Here is a 21356-nt window from a genome sequence, read left to right on the forward strand (position 1 = left end):
TTCTAAGGACTGCATAATATTCCATAATAAGGAGGTGCGACTCAATTATTGATAGTCATTTAGGTTGTTTCTGGTCTTTTACTAAGGACACTTTAATAAATAGCTTTGTATGTGCATATTTGTAGCTATGCAACTTAGTATGTCTTGATTTCTGTTTGCAAGCTTATATTGTATAACTTTCTGACAATATGAAAATTGACCAGAAGCAGACAAACAGAAGGAAGAAAATGGAAATGCAGGAGCTTATCCAGGACTTGTGTGCACCCTAGAGGTCTCTTCAGATGCTTTTTCAAATGCTGCATCTCACGTTTCTCATGTTTCAGACTCTGGTGCCCTGAAGCCTCTTCTTGGGCCTTTCTCCTGGGTGCCCAGTGAGTGATGGGTGGTTACTGTTTGCAAGATTGATTCATATGGCACTTGTTTGGCTTTTGACAGGTTGTTTATAAAAATAATGACATCCGTCTGGAGCTGTCTCGCTTGGCCCGGATTGGGGATACCAAGATGAAAATCTATGGTGAAGTTGTATTCAAGTGTGAGAATGTGGCCACGCTGGATCCCATCAACTTCGAGACCCCAGAGGCTTATATAAGCTTGCCCAAGTGGAACACCAAACGCATGGGTTCCATCTCCTTTGACTTCCGCACCACTGAACCCAACGGCCTGATCCTTTTCACTCATGGCAAGCCCCAAGAGAGGAAGGATGCTCGGAGCCAGAAGAACACCAAGGTGGACTTCTTTGCTGTGGAACTCCTGGATGGCAACCTGTACCTGTTGCTTGACATGGGCTCTGGGACCATCAAAGTAAAAGCCACTCAGAAGAAAGCCAACGATGGGGAATGGTACCATGTGGACATTCAGCGAGATGGCAGATCAGGTAGGAAGAGATGGGGTGTCACTGAGACTGGAGGAAAGCTTCTCAGTTTGTTTCTTAGCTTTATATTTTTATTGTAATTTTTGCATTTGCATGCTTGTTGACTCTAGCTATTTTCTGTAATGGTTGTTGTAATGGTTATGTTTTGGAACAAGACACCTGCCTTCTTGATGGCTCACATTTTCCTCTCTCCTGTCACTCATTGCAGTTGTCTTAGTGCTAGCTCCAAGACCTGGAGCTAAGGGGGGGGTTTCAAGTAGCATTTTCACAGCTGTCAAAGTAACTGCCTTATCCCTGGTGTGATGGTCCCCTCCTCCAACTTTTCTTCTTCTCCTTTTTTGCATCACCATGGAAACCAATGGTGACATCACAGACGCTACAAGATGTGATAACTCTGTAGAATAAGCTTCTCTGTGTAAGGGTTTATGTAACAATGTGCCCTTCAATAATTGGCAAGAGTCATGTTTCAGGGAAAAATTATGACAAGAAAAGAAAAGGCAAATTGATTTTTCCTTGAGTCCTGTTCAATTTAGAGCTTCCTTTGGTGTGAAAGCCTATAGTTCACTCTTTGCTCAGACCTCACTAACTCCCTTCCTCTTCATAACCTTTTACATTTGGTTTAAATGGCTTTGTTTGTTTCTGCAGCCGCAGATCAAACAAGCTAGCCTCAGGCAGTACATAGCCACTCTGGAACAGTAACAGAGGGAGGGAGGGAGTAAAAACCTCACAGAGAGTCTGGAGATTTTTCAATGCCCGAACAGTCTGCCTAGCTTTCTACGACCATGTGGCAATGAAGGTCACTTTCCTTACCATTAGAAAGGGCATTTCACCCAGAGTGCTAATTAGAGCACTTGAATTTCACACTCATTTCCTGATTCTCTATTTAGGTGGCATTATATTCAAGAAGGGTCTTAGCTATATTTGCTGTAGTTTTTAAGGATTCACTCTGGACATGTCATTTGGACATTTTCTTTCTAGATGCATTGGGCTAACAATAAAAAGCAATAGGTTCACTCTAAAAGTATACAGCCAGGAATGGCTAAGCTTGGGGGAAATGACTTTGCTGCATAATATCTGAGCTAGAAGGCTGATGGCAACGAGCAATGCAGCCCTTAGGAGGAGCTAGATGGTTTCTGGGCAGAAGGCAGATGGGTGGCGGATTGCAGCTCTAGATGGTTTATTGCCCAGTAGGATGTTTTATTGATTGACTAAAATCAAGAGGCATCAAATTAGATGTGATTTTTGAGCAGGAATGAACACTTTGTGCTTTTTTTTTTTTTAACAGAAAAATACCCCAGAATTAATTTCTCTGGAGTCTGAAATTTTCTGTAAGTTTATTCTTAAAATATCAGCAGGGCAGAGCCAGAAAGCTGTCCCAGAATTATAAAGGAAATACTCCTGTTGGTGTTTAAGACCATGCATTTTGGGTCTCTGGAGTTGGGTCATGGTTGATGGGTTTCATGACTGACTAACCTAGACCCTGACAGAGCTTAAAGGTTACCTATCTATGTCACAGGTAGGCTAGAATGTGTAAAATTGCCATACGTCTACTTCTGTTTATTCTTAACATTAACTGCTCTTTCAAGTAGAGCAGTTATTTTGTTTTGTTAGAACCACCAGTGGACCCATCTTCATCGAATTGGTTTGGATTTCAGAAGCCTTGAATTTCATACCTGGGAGCTAGAGCATTGACCAGTACTTGAAATACCTATAAATTTGATCAAATCCTATAAAAATTTACTGAGTAGACAAATAACTTTCCTGTGAAAGCAGGGCAACAAAGAAGTTTAATATGACCTTTTAAACTTCACTTCTTTATGAAGATATTTTCTAGTATATTGTTTTTAGTTATAAACCTATACTAAACTGTATAGGTTAAACACATTAATGTATCTAAGTGTGGTGCCTCCTTCCATGCTCATTAACATGACTGAGACGTGGTCTAGAAAAACTTTTATTTCACTTAGCATAATACCCTCTAGGTCAATCCATGTTGTTACAAATGGTAAGATTTCATTCTTTTTTATGGCTGAGTAGTATTCCATTGTATATATGTATCACACCTTCTCTATCCACTTGTTTATTGATGGGCACTTAAGTTGCTTCCATATTTTGACTATTGTAAATAACTAAGAGATTATGAAGTACAAACTGATAGTCACAAAATAGCACAGGGATGTAAAGTACAGCATAAGGTATATAATCAATGATATTGTAATAACTACATATGGTGTTAGGTGGGTACTAGACTTACCAAGGGGAATCACATCATAAATTAAATAAATGTCTAATCACTATGATGTATACCTAAAACTGATATAATATATTGAATATCTGCTGTAATTGAAAAATAAACAAACTAAAACATAAAAAAAGAAAGAAAAAGGAAAACTTTTATGATCACTTCTCAGTTGGGCAACAGATTCTTTAAAACTTGGTAAGTGCCTTTAGACCAGCTGTAGCCACACACTCAAAGGATAGATTTCCTCAGGGTGTCTTGAAGGCTCCAGCATTTAAATTTGTCCTGGCACTTGTCTTATTTGGTGATAGATGTTCCTCCCTGCTAGTTGGTGATCAGAGTAGCTCTGTAGATTTGTGGAAGGCAGAGAAAATAATTGTGCAAGAGAGAAGAAAGAGACACAAACCTCAACTTCCTCATTTGTGAGATAGTAACACCTATCTCACAAAACTGTTTGAAGGATCAAGTCCAAAAAGCACAGAAAGTATTTAAAATGGTGGCCAGGGCATTATTGCTACATAGGTTTTTTTTGTTTTGTTTTGTTTTTAATTAAGTCTTTTTTTATTGTCTTTCTATTACAGTTGTCCCAATTTTTCCCCCTTTGTCCTCCTCTGCCCATCCCATCCCCCTGCTCCTGCAGTCAATTCCCACACTGTTGTCCACCTTCCTGGGTCATTCCTACATGTTTGAAGTCCCTTCCCCATCTTTCCACCATTATCTCTCTTCCCCTTCCTCTCTGGTCACTTTCAGTCTGTTCCATGTTTCCATGCCTGTGGTTCTATTTTGTTTGTTAGTTTATTTTGTTCATTAGGTTCCTGTTATAGATGAGATCATATGGTATTTGTCTTTCACCAACTGGCTTATTTCACTAAGGATCCTGAATCACCAATTCAGAAGCACCTGTGCACCCCTGTGTTCATAGCAGTGCTATTTACTATAGCCAAGTGCTGGAAACAGCCTAAGTGCCCAACAGTTGATGAGTGGATAAAAAAACTGTGGTACATTTACACAATGGAGTACTACACAGCAGAAAAAAGAAGGAACTCCTATCTTTTGCAACAGCATGGGTGGAATTGGAGAATATTATATTATTGTTATGTAGATTTTTAAAAGATTAAAAACCCAAAAGCAAAGCATATTTCTCCAGGAGAAAACTAAGGGAGAGTAGGGGAAGCAAACTGTTGGTTTACTCCTCCCAGAGGCCCTGTACGCTTTCTACTCCTCTACCCTGTGCTGATTTTGTAATTTAGAGGGTTTTTTTCCTCAGTCCTCAGGCTATCCCTTCCACGGCTGAGGGAATTGGGATTCTGACTGAAGTGAAGGCTGGCTGATGGGTGGCAGTTAACTTGGTACCAATGAACACTTTAAGAATACTAAACAATTTTTCAAATTTATGGCATGGTGTTTAACACCTTGATTTTACACTTTAGGAAATTGAGCTGTAAAGTGCCGCAGAGACTGGCCTAGAGTCATTTTTACCATTGAGGACTAGAACCCCTGTTCCCAAGTTCCCAGGTCAGGCTACCTAGGGTCACATCTTCTGTAACCCCACATGCCCAGTCTCTCTCTTTGACCTCATCTCCCGCTCATTTGCTCTTGCCTTCTCCACTCTATCCACACCCCTGCCTACCCCAGGGCCTTTGTATGTGCTCTTCATTCTGCCAGGCATGATCTTCCCCTTAGACTGGGGGATCCTTCTCAACATCCTGGTTTTAGCTCACTTGGCATATACTTAGAGAGGGCTTCACTTTACCGAACCCTTGGGCTGCTACCACAGCACCCATTTACTCTCTTCCTAGCACCTGCCATTAACTAATTTCTCTTGTTTATTGAGTGATTTGTTTACTTTCTGACCCTCTGCTCTGGAACATTAGCTCCATGAGAGCAAGGCCATGACTGTCAAGTTTGTCTCTATGCATAGAACTATACTAGAGACAGAAGTGTTCAACACATCTTTGTTAAATGAATAAACATTTTCCAATTAAAACTTAGCAAAGACACTGTCCAAAATATTCACTGGCAGGCCTGGTAGCTAATGCCAGTGTAGAAGGGACTCGTGCATGGAGGGTTCCATCCTTTTGGGGCGGACGAGCCAGTGAAACAAGGACAGAGTGCTTACTCTGTCCCAGGCACAGAGGAAAAAGAACTTAATCTATATGAGCTCATTTAAACATCACACCAACCTGAGAGGTGGGGACAATCATTTCCCCCTTTTATAGATGAACAAGTTAAAGCCCAGGAAGATGGAGACACTTCTTCAAGCTTACAGCTAGTAACATGGTAGAGCTGGGATTTAAACATAGGCAGAAACTGTGCTGCTGTCACCTGGATGGTATGTGACTTCTCAGCGAGGACTTCCATTCAGGTAGAAAAAAGACATCATCCTATAGGCACTAGGCTGTTGGGATGGTCCTGGCTCCTCCTGCATGCCAGACTGTCTTACCTGGCAGAAATTGGAACCCCATTACCTACACTGTCCTTTCCACCACCTTGCAGGATTTCATTCCCTTGCTTGTACTGTTCTCTCCTGGTCATACAACAACAGTCTCAGAACTCACCTGCTGGTCTCCTTTCCCTCGGTTCACCTCCTGGCAGCCTCACCTGCAATGCCAAGGAGCCATTACTCACTTCCTTTCTATCCTCCCGTTCCAGGTACCATATCAGTGAACAGCAGGCGCACGCCTTTCACTGCCAGTGGGGAGAGCGAGATCCTGGACCTGGAGGGGGACATGTACCTGGGCGGGCTGCCGGAGAACCGTGCCGGCCTCATCCTCCCCACCGAGCTCTGGACCGCCATGCTGAACTACGGCTACGTGGGCTGCATCCGTGACCTGTTCATCGATGGGCGCAGCAAGAACATCCGGCAGCTGGCAGAGATGCAGAACGCGGCGGCTGTCAAGTCCTCCTGTTCACGGATGAGCGCTAAGCAGTGTGACAGCTACCCCTGCAAGAACAACGCTGTGTGCAAGGACGGCTGGAACCGCTTCATCTGCGACTGCACGGGCACCGGCTACTGGGGAAGAACCTGTGAAAGGGGTGAGTGCGCCGGCATGGGTGGCATGCTGGGTCTCATGGGTGTGGCCGCTACAGGTGTGTCCTTGGATAGACGTGTACTTTCTTTGCTGCCACAGGTGCTACCTTTGGAGCTGCCTGTGCTTTCTTTCTTCTAGAGGAGTTTTCTTGGGTTCACTGCTTTCCAGGTGGCACCCTTTCTAGTTCTGGCTACTTGGATTTATTTGACTGGGGTTGGGTTGCAGGAAGAGAAAGTTTAGACTAAATATTACCATGATCATGATATTCTTTTTGATTAAGTATCTGATATCTTTTATTTAGAGAGCGTGAATATTTATCTTTGTGATTCTGGATGGGCTTACTAGCTGGCCGCTTTATTTATTTATTTATTTATTTATTTATTTATTTATTTATTTATTTATTAACTCATGCTTTTTGGTGTTCTCTGCACGCTGGCTTTGGGATTAAGCTTTAGAAATAGACTGTTGAACAAGATGGACCCAACCCTGTTCTCATGGAGCTTGATTCCTGGTTGACTATTTAGCCATTAAATGAATAATTTTAAACATGGTGAGTTTTATGAGACAGTGTGATGTATTGGTTAAGCACATGAACTCTGGGGCAAGACTGGGTGAGAAATATGGCCCTGGTGAAGTGATGTGACCCTTATCAAGATAATACCTTTGAGACTTGATTTCCTCATTTGTAAAATGGGAATAATCAGGTACCTCCTTCATAGGATATTGGTAATGATGAAGTGCGTCAACAGGTTCTAGAGTAGGGTAAGCAGTTAATTAATGTTAGTGATTGTTGCAATCATAATTATTGTCATTCAGCATCATTAAAGGGAAAGTAGAGAGAAGTTTGGGAGACCTTTACTAGGGGACCTGACATACTATAGGGATTCATAGAAGGCTTCTACAAGGAAGAAATCTGCAAGTTGAGACTTGAGACATGAGCTTGCCAAAGAGGGGGAAGGAAGGTGTGTGTCATAGACAGGAACGACATGCCAAGGGACAGAGGTAAGAGACCATGGCACAGCTGAGGAACAGAACAAAGTCAAGAATGTTCTGAAGTGTGGAATGATGTTGAGGGAAAGGTTAGGGGAGGTGGCTGAAGAGGTGGGGAGCAAACCATGAGGGCGGATGGATTAGAACAGGCCAGGACACTGGGAGAAGTCCTTTCCATCCACCATTTTAGCATCTACATTTGCCCTGAATTTAGTTTGGGTGAAGAGCAGAGAAAAAGGCAAGCCAGAGACAACATCAAAACAAGAAGATTCTAGTCTATAAGCTGTATTCAGGTAATATCACAATTTATTTTGTAGGCCAAGCACACAGAATCAAGCTGGCTATCCATGGGGTAGTCAGCCTCTATTTTATATGAAAGGATAATTTACACAGTTGTCAAGTGTTTGCCAAGAGTGTAGCTCTAGGGCTTTGAGGATCCTGTGTCTGTTACTGGTAGTCCCTGCCCTCAAGAAGCTTATTATCTGTTTAGCTGAGGAGTTGAAACATCAATTTAAAACAGTAATAAAATGATGGAAGGCAATGGCAATGATGCTGTTGGTGAACCAGACTCGAAGGGCACAGAAAGTCAGAAAGGAGGAAACTTTATTGAGGAGGAACCTGAAGAGTCTCATCCCTGAAGACTATCAGTGGCCAGAATTGTCCAACATTATAAGTCTGGTGATAAGGAGATATACTGGAGCAGGAACTGGATGAACAGTCAACAATGTTCTCAAAGAGTTGTTTTTGTGAGATCAACTGTATTACTATTTAAGCTGTGCTTCAAGAAAACTGCAGCTCTTTCTTGCAGTCAGACCAAAAATAGGGTTCATGACCTTGATGTGAGGGAGAAAGAGCCTTCTTGGAGCTTATGGAATTTTAATTCAAATTCACTGAATTTTCAAAGCAGGAACAACCAGAACAAGAGCTAAGATGAAGAGGCAACAATTATATACAGAAGTGGGCTGTTTAGGGGCTGGTCTGTCTGTCAAGCTCCTGGACTTTTTCTAAATCTCTTTGTAGGGTAGACTCCCCTGGTGCTGGTTTGGGGAGATTGAAAGGTCATTCAACCTCTTAGATTTATGAGACAGTTTTGGTGTATGCCAGGGTATTGCAGGTCTTCTACAGTCTATGAAGGTAGTGTAAGAACTGAAGGTTCTTTAGACACCTCACTTCCTCCTCTTGGGTCTCCTCCAAACTCAAGGGCCTTGTGGTTTCTGAAGAAAGGCAGCAGCGACTGTAGGCATTGGTGCAAGGTGTCTCTGAGTTCACCTGTTCCAAGGACAGATCAGTGGGATTTGGTCCAAGATTTGCCAAGGATGGTGAAAGTCACTGCACTTTTTACATTGTCACTTTTGACTAGTCATTAAAAGGCAGTTGATTGGGGATATATGAGGGACAATTATTCTTGGTGCAGTGCAGCCAAGAGTCATCTATTCTGGCCAGATGAGAAGGAGCCTAGCAAATTTAAGACATTTGGTCTGTACATCGCTCAAATTCCAGACGGTTCAACTAAATGTTTTGTTCCCCCACTAATTGTTTTTTGGCCCTGTATTGTTCCTGACACCATGCTCAGAATGAATCAGTGGAGTGTACAAATGATAGGACTCTACTCTGCTAGCAAAGAAAATAGAGCTTCTGAATGACATTACTTTTCTTTCTTGAAACTGATTCCTCAGGGGAGATGCTTTTTGAGTGTCTCTTATTCATTTTTTATACATACAGTAGGCATGAAGCCCTCATAAGTTCCAGGCATTATATTAGATTTAGGCGTTGTAAATAAACTGACAGCACCTGATTTTGATCAAGGGGCATATAATCCTTCCGGGCAAACAAACAAACAAAAAAAGCCGATATGGGAAATGTGCTAACATGTGGTGGGTGTTCCGTTGGAGGGAGCAGAAAGGTATACAGGTGGGTGAGGCCATGTCTGTATGGGGGAGTGATGGTCAGAAAAGTGGGCCCTAGGATTTTTTTTTCTTGTCTCCTATTTCTAACAAAATTATGACTTCTTCCTGTCACCCTCAGTATTCACTATAGGCACTTCTGAAGAGTGGTGAAGGAAAGGGTTTGTTAAGATTATTTATACAAGAACATGATCCCCTTTGGGTCAAGGAGTACTGCTCCATCCACCATAACACCAGCAACCTGGTCACTCAGTTTACCATTCTCTCTTTACTTTTATTCTGGAAGCATTAAACCTAAGCCTAGAATTCATCATCTGTGCTAAATGTGGTAAGTCTAGGACAGTTCCTAAGGTGGTATGTCCCATCTAGCCCAAACTGTGTCCTATACATGGTCTTCATAGCGGGTCACTTCCTTGGCATTGTAGGCCCCACAACAGGAACACTAGTGTTAGAAAGAAACACTTGTTTCTGTAAAATAGAGAAAACATAAGAGGGATGCTGAAAACATATTTAGAGAAAAAACATAATTGGGAATAGCTCAGGTCAGATATTAGATCAAAATAGTCCAAAAACTCAAGCAAAGTGAGTAAGCAGTTCAGTCTAAGAGATAACTTCAAGATCGACGTTGTCAGCCCAAGACAAGGGAATAAAGCAAGCACCTCCTAGGAAATATATGAGTATGCTAGAGCAAGATTCATTTGTATGAGTATTTTTCTCTTGGAGTAAAAATGTATGGCTCTTGCTTGTACCCTAACACTAAATCTTGACATATGACAATTGACTTGATGTGGTGCTTAGATTTTTTAGCATGATCTGATTCTATTCTAAGAAGTTATAGATATAGCTACCCATCTTGGTTGGTCAGCTGTAGCTATTTTAGTTTGTTATTCATAATGAAGTGAGAGATGCCTCCATGACCTAAAAAGCAAAGGCCTGTTATAGCTGCTGAACGCCAGTCCGTATAGTTGAAATGCTTTCATTTGCTGGAAGACCAGCTGCCATCCCGTGGAGTCCTGTTGTACAGAGGAAGCATTCTAGCTTGTCTGTCTTAAGAAGATAAGATGAATTAACCTGGGACGGCATAGGCATCTTCTTCTTGCCAATCTAGCCAAACTGTTTAGTTCCCTTGGTGGCAACCAAGTGTCAATAGACAAGGCTATGGATTTGATTTATTTGTGGAGCACTGAGCTTCAATTTGAGGCCACTGCAGATTCTACCCTCTTCTCTGGATGGCTTTTTCTGAATGTATACCATCATTTATTTAGCAAGAAAGAACATAGGATTCAGCATGAGTCCATCTCTGTGACAAGAAAATAACCTACAATGCAACACTAAGAGTCAAGATTGCCTAGTGGTCAGTGACATGAATTTTAGAGTCAGAGCTTGAGTCCTGTGTTGGTTCTGTCACTTACTAGCTAGATGACTTACAACAACTTTCTCTTTTAATTTCTCTAAGTCTAAGTTTTATTATCTGTAAAATGGGAACACTAATACTAGGTTAAGTTTTCTTGGTTACAAGTTATAGAATCAATAATGGCTAACAGAGTCAATGAAGAGGATTTGCTGCCTGATTACACAGAGAGGCATCCAGCAAATGAAGATCTCACTAATTACCTCTTATATAGGGAAGCAGAACAACTCTGGTCACCCCAGGGCACTGCACTTAAAATAATTCATCTCTTCTGACCTCTAGATTCTGGATTTTTTCATTAGGAGTTCACATTTTACAGAAGGGGAACTGGATTGGTGCAGTTTGGTTTTCCAGTCAGCTCTGTCCAGGTGGGCAGTCACCTAGAATAGATGTGAAGGATCATCAACACATATGTATCTATATGTGCACACAAAGCATGCTCTTTCGTGCTTTCATGGGTGAGGTTGGGGTACCCTGCCCCATGCAGTCATGTGGAACTACTTCTGTCTGATAAAATAAAATATTTCCTGAGATCATGGAAATTCAATGTCTTTGAGAATATTAAATTTATAGGACTAAGAAAATGTGATGGGAAAGGTAAATCTGCTCTTCTCACTGGTTCCCAGGACTCCGTTCCTCTGTCATAATCACCAACAGAAAACCAAGAATGAAAGATGCCTTGAGTTGTCTCAGATGACTCTTATTCCAGCAGGTAGAGTGCAGGCAGCAGCTTCTCCCCCCTCCAGCTCAGGGACTTCTCTTACAGCCAGCCCCTCTGATGGCTGTGGTGTGTCCCAGAGCAGCTACACATTCTGCCTGGGAAGGGGGAGACAGCACCTTTGGGTGAGGTAGAATATGTCATTTTGATGCCACATAGAAATCATGATCTCAGAAAATACCATTCAAGTTATCTGTATCTAATCCTTGTATCTGTAAGTAAGGAATTGGAAGCCCTAAGAAGTTAACATGACTTTAACTTGGAATAACTATGCAATGGTTAAAATTCATGATTTCTGACTCCTAATCCATTGCACTTTCCATTACATTGAACAGTTTTCCTTCTTGTATGTGTGAAAGAGGTTATATTGTAAGGTCATTGAGGGAAAAACAGTGCATTAAATATCTGTTTCCATGAAGTCTCTAGCACTGTGCTATAGACACACTATATGGTTACTAAGTGTTGAAGGCCCCAGTCCTCATCCAGAGTCTCTCCTTGGTCTGTACATGTCCCATGGTGCCCTCATCCATTTTCATGATGCCAAAGGTCATCTATATGTCAGTGACTCCCAAGTCAGTATCTCTTTCCTGAAACTGTCTCTCTGGAATCCCAGATATCTTTATCCAGTTGTCCATTTGACATATGCATTTGGATATCTGATAAGCATCTTAACCACAACATTGAAAAAAAGAAATCTGAGTTCCTCCTCCCTGCTTTTGACTTTTTTTAACTTTTAATATTCCCTGTCTCAGTTAATGGCATCACCATTGTCCTCGGAATTTTCCTTGATTTTTCTCCCATCTCATTCAGTCTGTCTCAGCAAGTTCCTGTCAGTGCTTCCTCTAAACCCATCCTGCATCTGTCCACTTCTCTCCCTTTCCACCACCATCATCCTAGGTTAACCTACAGGGAGCTCTTCTTTGGACCACAGGATAGTGTGTCATATGATTGTGAAAAGGCCAAGTTCATCTCGTGCCTTCCTTAGAGTGCTAAAGTATTATTAAAATGTGTTCATACTCAACACGTTTCTACCTTAAGTAGCTTGAGTTTCAGTAGCTTTTGGTCCCCTAAATTATAGGACATGAAAATTATAGAAAATGAAGCTCTGATATTTCTTTGGAATTAACTTCAGCATTCACATAACAATCCCATAAATAGGTATCTAGCCCTTCTCTCTGCCTGGCTTGGTGAGCTAAGTTGTGAGGAGACAAATTTGTAGAAGATACGGTTTCAGTTCTTCAATGGACTCACAGTCTAGTGGAGGAGATGGAGAAGTAATGTACAGATTGTTATGCAATCTACCAAGGACAATGATTCAGGGAATATTTATATGAAAGAAAAAGATAAGAATTAGAAAATGAAATATGTCCAACATGATCTATCACTTTATAACTGGTTCTAGATTCACTGGGGTCTGCTCATATTGTCTCAGTGATGTGGGAACAGAAGAAACCCTAGGCTCCAAGGTCAAATATAATAATCTTGGTTGCTTTCACTGGTTCCAGTGCCACTGAAGATCTGCTCCATACTCTAGGGACATCCAGACCCTTTATTTAGATATGTGACCTTGAGATTCTTACTTGGATCCTCTGGCATCTCTGTTATACAAAAATAAAATGAGGCAATTGGGTTTCATGTACTCTCAGGGCCCTTTCAGTTTTAAACTCTGTGATCCTCAAATGTCATCCGCTTGGCAATGTCTTCCCTTATCCCGAGATGAGGGGTAAAGGTGAGTGAAGGGCAGGACAGGAATGAGAGTCATTGTTCCTTGCAGTCCGCAGAGCTCTCTGGGTTAGGAGACTGGGTTTAGTTATGTCAGCATTGCGTTAAAATCATCGGCTCTCTGATTCATTCATCTAAGAAAATGAATGCCTTGATGTACTGGGAATACTTCAGGCCCGTGCTACATACATTTTAATGGATGGATTAGTGAATATAACCTTGGATTTCTTAAGAATATTAAAAGGCTGTCTCCTTTTTGCTCCACTGTTTACCCCTTTTAGGTGGGTAATGACATGTACTGGAGAAAGGGGCTTTCCGAGAAATACACAGGTCATCAACATTAACCAATGTGTTCCATTTTTTCTCCTAATTGGTTGATGCTTAAGTCATACAGATGTATCTCTGGTCAGGACCATAGCAGTACTCAGATTTAGACTCTTATGTTCGCTCTTCCTGTTTTCCAAGTGTTTCTTTTTTCAGGTCAAGAATTGTATGATCCCAGGAAGTTGTTCCTTAGTCCATGAACACTTCCTAAGTGTCATTTCACTATCAGGGTCTGTGATATCCCTGACTACAGCTGCTCCTGCCACTCCAAAGAAGATTCTTATATTCTGGAGTCTTAAAGCTCCAGGGCTTTCAGAAGGACAGGCTGGGAGCTTTGTAGATCTTCAGAATATCTCTAGTTTGGCCTGTGTTCAGCCTTGTAAAGGGGGCTCAGCACTTTGGGGCAGCATGTGACAACTGCTTAGAACTGAGCCACACCTGCTGTTGGCTGTGGTTCTGTCAAGTGTGGGGACACAGCAGCCATTTCTATCATCACTCTGTACCTCTATTACTGCCTTTGCTAAAAGCTGTTTAACCGCCAGCAGACATCTGCCCATTATGGACGCAATAAATTGAGATGCTGCTAAATTATGAGAAACAAGTACTTCCAAACGCAACACAAGGGGACAATCATAGCCTTTTGTAACATCTCTGGCTTTATGTGTCTTTTCACAGATAGATAAATTTTTACTTGCTCCAGCATGGATTAAGAGGAAAGGAAAGTTAAGAGATCTATTTATTGAGAGAAAGTATGTGTATGCTCTATGTTAAATTTTAAATATACATTGGGCCATTTAACCCTTACATTCACTCTGCAGGCTGCATATTATTATCCTCACTTTCTAGATGGAAAAAGTAAGGGTCTAATTCATTCATTCCAAAGCACCTGTTGAGTACTGTGCGCCAGGGGCTGAATAGAGCTGTTGGGAAGACAAAGCATTGATTGTGACGCTTCTCATAAACAGGTCAGTAAATTTTGATAATTGCGAAAAGTGGGACACAAATGCAGGGAGAAATATTGTGGACAGTGCCACAGATTGGGGGACACTAGAGCTGGGACTTGGTGGAGTTGCAGGAATCTTGCAGGTAGACCAGGTAGGTAAAGGTATTCCAGGTAGAAGAAGCAGAGGTGCAGAGGTAACTTCCATAAACAATAAGTTTTCCTGGTAGTTGGGATCCAAGTCTTGGGGACTGAGAAGAAGGAATTTGAGGGAAGGTTTTAGGTGTGGCTGGAGGAGGGTAATAATCAGCTGTGAAGCACTGTGTTTGCTCCTATAGGAGGCATGCCATTTTTTTCAGTGGGACAACAGGTCAGATCATTCTGCTAGAGGACAGGTGGCATGTGGGGGGCAGTAGGCCAACAGACCAGCATGTATTAGTTCAGTTTGCATTTGTGTTAGTTTAGGAATGAGAACTAAGAACCCTAAGTGAGGTAGAGAGAATGGAGGTCACATTTTGGGGACACATCCAATAGATTTAAGGGATAATGTTGATAGAATTTCCCAGCCAACTGTACCCAGCTAAAGAAGGGCCAAGACTGGATTAGAATAGAGTTTGCCCATTGAACCCTATTGTTACTTTTTGTCTACTACTCAGCCATCTTGAATCAGTTGGAAATTCTTGAGAAGAGTGGGGAGGAGTGAGGTAACAAGGAAATAGAGCTAGAAGACACCAGTACATGCTGGTTCCAGTCTGAACACAAGTGACTTACCCTCTCTCTGTGCCAACAGTGTGCCCACAATGGCTGGTCAATGGGTTTGTTGGATCCCTCTGTTATAGAGGTAAAGTGTACCTTGTGCTCAGATAGATAAGAAGCCAACATGCCCTATTCTGAATCTAGAATTCAACCTTTCAAGAATGAAAAAGTTCTCTGGCTAGTGTTTTTATTCCATTTTTTCCTGGTGTTGTAGAAGTGACTTAGTAGGATTCCGGTGTTTAAATGTATGATATAGGAAGGAAGGTTGCAGCAGAAGGGGACATACTCAAAGCATGCTTCTGTCCAAACTTTAAATGGTTTGTATTTGGAATCAAGACATGACTCTGATATAATCCCAGATTTTGAAGATTTCTGTTGAAATGGCCTGTGATTATCTCAACCAAGACTTGCATATACATAAGCAATGAGCCAAAAGTAGGTTTACAGTGGTTTGTATGGCAAATAATACAATAATTAATAAATAATAAAAGAATAAGCTGTGTGTTTTATGTACCTACAACTGTAAACCTCCTTTTGCCTCACCCTGTATTTGGATGGGAAAAAAAAAATGTAGTTTCTCTTTCCTTTGTAAATGTGGTCATTTATGAGATTAAGTCAAAAGATCCTTTTTTTAGAGATAGGAAAGTCATATTTTTATTTTCTCTTTATTCTGGTCTCTCATTAGGAATTTATAACAATGATACCCAATACTGAGGATTGTATACCTGTGTGTGCACAGAGCGCTTGCATACAGTTTCCTCCAGTCTCTGAGGTGTTTTTCTACTCTATTTTATCATGGGTTCTGTTTCAATTCAATCTGGGATTACTAAGGGGAAGAAACAGCAGACATGTGACCATCATGCGTAGAAGGTCCAAATTCAAAAACTAAAACTGGATTAACCCAAAGGAAACAGATAATAAAGGCTTGTAAAATTATATTATCAGAGGCTCAGATATCATCCAGCACAACCACCTCCTACCCAATTTTAGATGAGGAAACAGAGGCCTCCACATAGCAAATGAACTGCCCTAAGACTATAATGCTCTTAGTTCTCATTTTGGTTCCCCTCTCGTTAGATTTTTCCAAGAAATATATACAAGTAGTATCTGTATATATTTTGTAAAAATATATATCTAATAAGCAGTAGAATCATGGCACTATAGCAAAAGCATTTGGTCAATCTTTGGTAATTTGTTTTTGCTGGCAAATTTTATTTAAATGTCGTCGATTGATTTAGAGAGAAGAAATATGAAGGGAAAAAACATGTACACATTTCTCTTTTTTTCTTTCCTTACCCATCCCATCTTCTCCCAGGAACAGCAAATAAATCCAGCCCAACAGAGAGGACAAGTGCATCTGAAATTTAGGGCTGGAAACCCTGGATATAAATGGCTCTTGAAAGCCCCCTTCTGTGGGCTATTGGACAGCTATTTCCCTGGCGAGGAGATGCAATCTTTCTTGGGGAAGATCATTTCATGCCCCTTAGCATGTTTAACCTTTACAGCAAAGCAGTCTCATCAAAATGACAAACCCCAACAGAGCCTTCTGAGAGACCAGTAAATCAGAAACCTTATAGAATCTGTGGGACTAGCACACTTCCCCTCTTTGTTTCCCCAGGGAAAGAAAATTCTGTTGTCTTCCAGATTTCAGTCCTCTCTGCAGGCCCCTGGTGTGGAGCTTCCAGCTGTGGCCCATTTGTATTTGACTATTATTTTCATAAGGTCTCCCACAGTCTCTTATTGACACCAGCTAAGACCAGCACATTGTCTATCTCTATTGGCAACATTGTAAAGAAGAGATAAAGGCTCTGATGTTTGCTTAGTTGAATTCTCTCCACCCCTGAAGTCTTCCTTTCTGGGTCTGGAGATGGTAGCTGGCTCCTAATGCCGCCACATGTGCTCACAGAGACCGGTCTCCAGCTGGCTGTCTCTTCCCCATCCCTCCATTTCTTAGCGTATAATGATGAAACTTCTTTCACCCAAGCAAGCCAGCTTTTCAGCCATGGTAAGATGGGGCCTTCTACTGGGCAGATCCACAAGGTCAAGCCCATGTTGAGAGCAGAAATGGAAGGAGAGGACACAAATGAGTATGAGTCCTGTTAGCTGTACAGGTGATCAAAACATTTATTGGGGATTGGGGTGGGGGGTGACTCTTCTATCAAAATTTACAGATTCGTATTTATAGTTGGAAAGGACTTCTGAGGTTTTGAGTCTAACCACCCTTGACAGAATCCCTGAAATGTTGTATGCACTCTGTGGGAACATTGACTCTCTTTCCATGTGCTGTACTAAATCCTCATTTTGAATCCTGAACCAGAGCTCTCTATTCTAATGCACTGTCAGGAGGTGCGCTAGGTTGTGCCTTTGGGGATGTCTTTCTACCTGGTTGACTATGGGATGGGTGTGACGTGCAACTCAGAACCTATCTTTGCAAGCTCAGTGGGTCTTTTTGATTTTTTTTATACATAACAGTCCCTTTATTTATTGTAAATAGCCTAGGCAATTAGTTCACAGTTAGCAACTTATGGCCTGGAAAATCTCATTACCCAAACCTTACATTATCAACACATCTGTTTAAAAAGAGATGCTTAAAGAAGTAGTCTGAGTATCCAGATTTCTGATCATCTCCCAGAAGCAGGGAACCACTAAAACACAGCTTTGGAGGGAGACTAGGGTTGGACCAAGGTTATCAAAGCCATTGACATTCATACATGAGGGGGTCTAAAAAGGGAATTCATAGTTTGAGTATCTACCCTGTGCCAGATATAATTTGGTGCTTAACCTAAGATGCAGGAGCTTTGAAACCAGACAGAACTAGATATAAATCTTGATTCTATCACAAATTATTGTGCAGTCTTGGGTGTGTTTTTAACCTCTGTGAGCTTCAACTTTCTGACCTATAAGACAAGCCTTTTGGGGGTTGTTGCAAGGCTTAAATTAGATGATTGTGTAAAAATTCTAGCACAACACCAGTAACTTTTAAGTGTTGAATACATGAAAAAGTATTATTATTATTCTAATTTAAATTTAAGAATAAGCTTATAAAGCATGTATCATTTATATTTTTAAGACAATTAAATCAAACTTCTCTAGTCATAAATACTAGAGGTAGGATTCTTAAAAATCCAGTCTACCAGATTTTCTATTATACTTTGCCATTTTTTAAATGAGAGGTCTTAGATGTGGGACTAGGTACTTTGGGAGGGAAAAAGAGCTTTGGGAAATGGAGAGGCCTTTTTTGATTCTCTTCCAACATCATTCATTCTCTGCTTCAGGACTTGGAGGGGGTGGACCTACGGAATAAGACATGGAAGCTGCCCATTTGGAGTAAATTCAGGATTTAGAAAAACAACCAGTATCTTCCACGTCTTCTTGCCCACATTCTTGGTTCTTAAGTAAAGAAAAGGAACTCTAAGTTTCCATGGGGCCAACCCAGAAAAGCATTAAATGGATGTAGCTCAGGACTAGGAAGATAAACTTTGCCCTGTTGAAATTTATCCAGGCCCACAGCACACCCTAAGTCACACCTACAGCCATTCCCACATATGCATCTTTTGAGCTTGATACTTTTTAATGGAAAAATTCCTCCCAGAGGGATGACATTAATCCTGCTAATTCAGAGTCATTGGCCTGGGAATGTCTATGCAATATGGGCTGGTGCCTAGGACTCTAGATTAGTGCCAGCTGGTAGCAAGCAGGAAGGGACAGGCCCCCAAGGCCCCTGGAATTACATCGTCTACCCTGGAAGCTATCTCCTTTTGAACTATGATAGATGAGAAGGGGTCTTGGCAGGAGGGAAGCATGACACTATAAAACCAGGTGGGGAATGCAGAGCAGTGCCCTGGGCATCATTCCTACTTGAGGAGATGCCTTGGCTACAGTGCAAGGGCCATTCTCCGCCTAACGTTGGGTCCCCCTGAGATTTCTATAAATGGAAATAGATGGCAGCAGTGGGATGGTGACAACATGTGTCCTCAGGAGAAAGCTGAAAAAAATGTTTTCTTTTTAAGTTTTTTTTTTCCCTTTCTCTCTTCCTCTAATCCTCTCACTTCTTCACCTTTCTTTCACTGTTTTTCCTTGCCCTCAGTCCCTTCAAAACACTTTTCATTCTTACATGTAAAACATGTCTGACCCATTCCATTTCTTTTCACTACAGAGTGGTGTTTCTCGGGGCTTTGATGGAGCAATTGACAAAATGAATCTTGACTTTGGTAAGACTGTTATTCTGTCTGCATAAAATGGTACTCAATAAACCAGTCTCTAGATTATAGCTCTGTTAGGAGTGTTTACCACTGTTGGGAAGGAGCCTCATAAAATATTGTCATCAGTGGGTTATTACCAACATTCTAGGTTATGAAGCTCCATTAAAAAAATAAACATTGATTTTTATTATTACAAAAGCAATATATGTTCACTGTAGAAAATTTGGAATATATGGAAATTTATTAATTCAACTTTTTCTTTAGCCAATATTAATTGCACACCTATTATATGGCAAACAATAAAAAAGAGTTAAACTCACTCATAATTATACCAACTAACAACAGTCATTATTATCAGCATGCTTTATTGTATTCCTTTGGGATATATATACACACATATATACATATATATATACATATACATATATACACACACACATATATACACACACACACACACACATATATATACACACACATATATATATATCCCAAATATTTATATGTATATATATATTTTATGTCATTTCAAAATAATTTTTCTGTCTTAACTTTTTCAAGTGGAATTATCTCATGAATTCAGTTATGTGATAATTTTATAATTATACTATAATTTCAATTTTAAAATATGTTATAATATTTGTCTCAAATTATAAATAAAATCTTCAAAAATATGATTTTTAATGACTTCACAGTAGTTTTATATTTGCCAACTATTGCCTCAATAATGATGTTAAGAAGCCACTCCAAAATTAAGTGCTTAATTAAGCAACCTTTGAATTCTATTATGATAGATCCGTGGGTAGGTTGGAATGTCTATCCTCCTAGCTGTGAAATGGCTGGACGTAGCTTCAGGTTTGAAAATTATATTAGGGCCTGCTTCATAATCTCCACATTCTCCTTGGGCCAGAAACTACCCAGGGAATGTTCTTCTCTTGGAAAATGTCAGGAGGACAGGAGGGCAGGAGGGAAGTTGGAGGCATCTAGTACCTCCTGAGGACTTACTCTGCATCTGGCCCATTGTCACTTCTATCTACATTCCCTGGTTCAAAGCAAACCGTGCTGCCAGGCCCATCATGGGGTGGGTTAGTACACTACACCTACTCTAGTGGAAGCACTGCCAAGTGACAGGCAAAGGGTGTGCGTGTATACTTCAAAAATAGGGGAGGGGCAAGGAATTGTGAACAAGGGTTCTGTCCACCACAGCTGACCATCTGATGTTTTATTATCACTGATAACCAGTGGTTGAGCAAAGAAGAGTAATTATAGATTTTTTCTTTTAGGCTCTATTGTGCCCCCATACTGATGTGATAAGATACCACAAGACCCATTTCCAACCATTGAGACTTCAGAGGATGTCAGAGCCTCTTATTATTTTCTCAGTTTTCTCTCCTACCTATGTTAGCCTTTTGTTTCTCAAATATCTTTCTACTGATACTTCGACTCATCACATCTCTAGGAACTTATATCTTGCTTCCAAGATTGTCTCCTAGACCAGAGAAGAAACTAGCTCTGATTTTAATGCAGAGGATGCTTATGACCATTATCACAGAAGGACTTAACAAGGTGACACCCAAGACCCAGAAGGGTCAATTCCAGAAGATAATCATCTTTAGAACCTAGAGGTGAGGCAGGAATATTTGAACCTGGTTTGAGGTTTGCTCTGCAAAACAAGAGAGGGAGGCCAAGAAAGACCAGCGGAGATGGTGCTCAGACTCTTGGGCTCTCTAAGAGTAGCAAGGAATGATGGAATCCATTTTTAAAAAAATTCAGAATCACTGAACTCCATCCACTCCTGTAATCTGTACTGAACTACTCTTTAAGTCTGGAATTCTTTTCCTGTTGACATTTTACCAGGGATTTGGTATTCAGGATATTATTTTTGGTACTAGGGTCCTGGTTCTCTACTGATGGATCTCTCAATTTTGTTTTTTTGGTATCTGTTCCTCTGCTTTTAGTTGGTATTTAATTTCTTTGAATTACAGCCTTTATACATTAGATAGCATGTTCTAGGAAAGCCAGGACTGTGCCTTCTCCACTGCCCAGTGCCTGGCATATACAATGTTCTCAACACCTTTGTTGATAATGATAGGTTTAGGGCACAGGTACCCTCAGTCTTTTCATCTAAAGACTTAACAAATCTTTTTATCACCCATATATTCTCTCTCCCCCACAGATTGCCTTGCTCTAGGCTTATATTTTATGCTCACAGCCCAACATTTCTCACATAAACCTAGTTTATGTATT

At 40.9% G+C, this 21356-nt stretch overlaps 1 protein-coding gene across 4 annotated transcripts in view; it reads left to right on the top strand.

Moving 5' to 3' along the window:
- The window catches only part of NRXN3 (neurexin 3), a 1415138-nt gene that overhangs the window by 415267 nt on the left and 978515 nt on the right, over positions 1-21356 (top strand). For all 4 annotated transcript variants that reach the window (XM_090271249.1, XM_090271250.1, XM_090271251.1 and 1 more), the window contains 2 exons: positions 436-874; positions 5763-6146. In XM_090271249.1, the coding sequence (XP_090127375.1) occupies positions 436-874; positions 5763-6146 (823 nt within the window). The remainder of the gene's footprint in view (positions 1-435; positions 875-5762; positions 6147-21356) is intronic.

This window comes from Furipterus horrens, unplaced genomic scaffold, assembly GCF_987537825.1.
Source record: "Furipterus horrens unplaced genomic scaffold, mFurHor1.1.pri manual_scaffold_3, whole genome shotgun sequence".
NCBI classification, from domain to species: Eukaryota; Metazoa; Chordata; class Mammalia; order Chiroptera; family Furipteridae; genus Furipterus; species Furipterus horrens.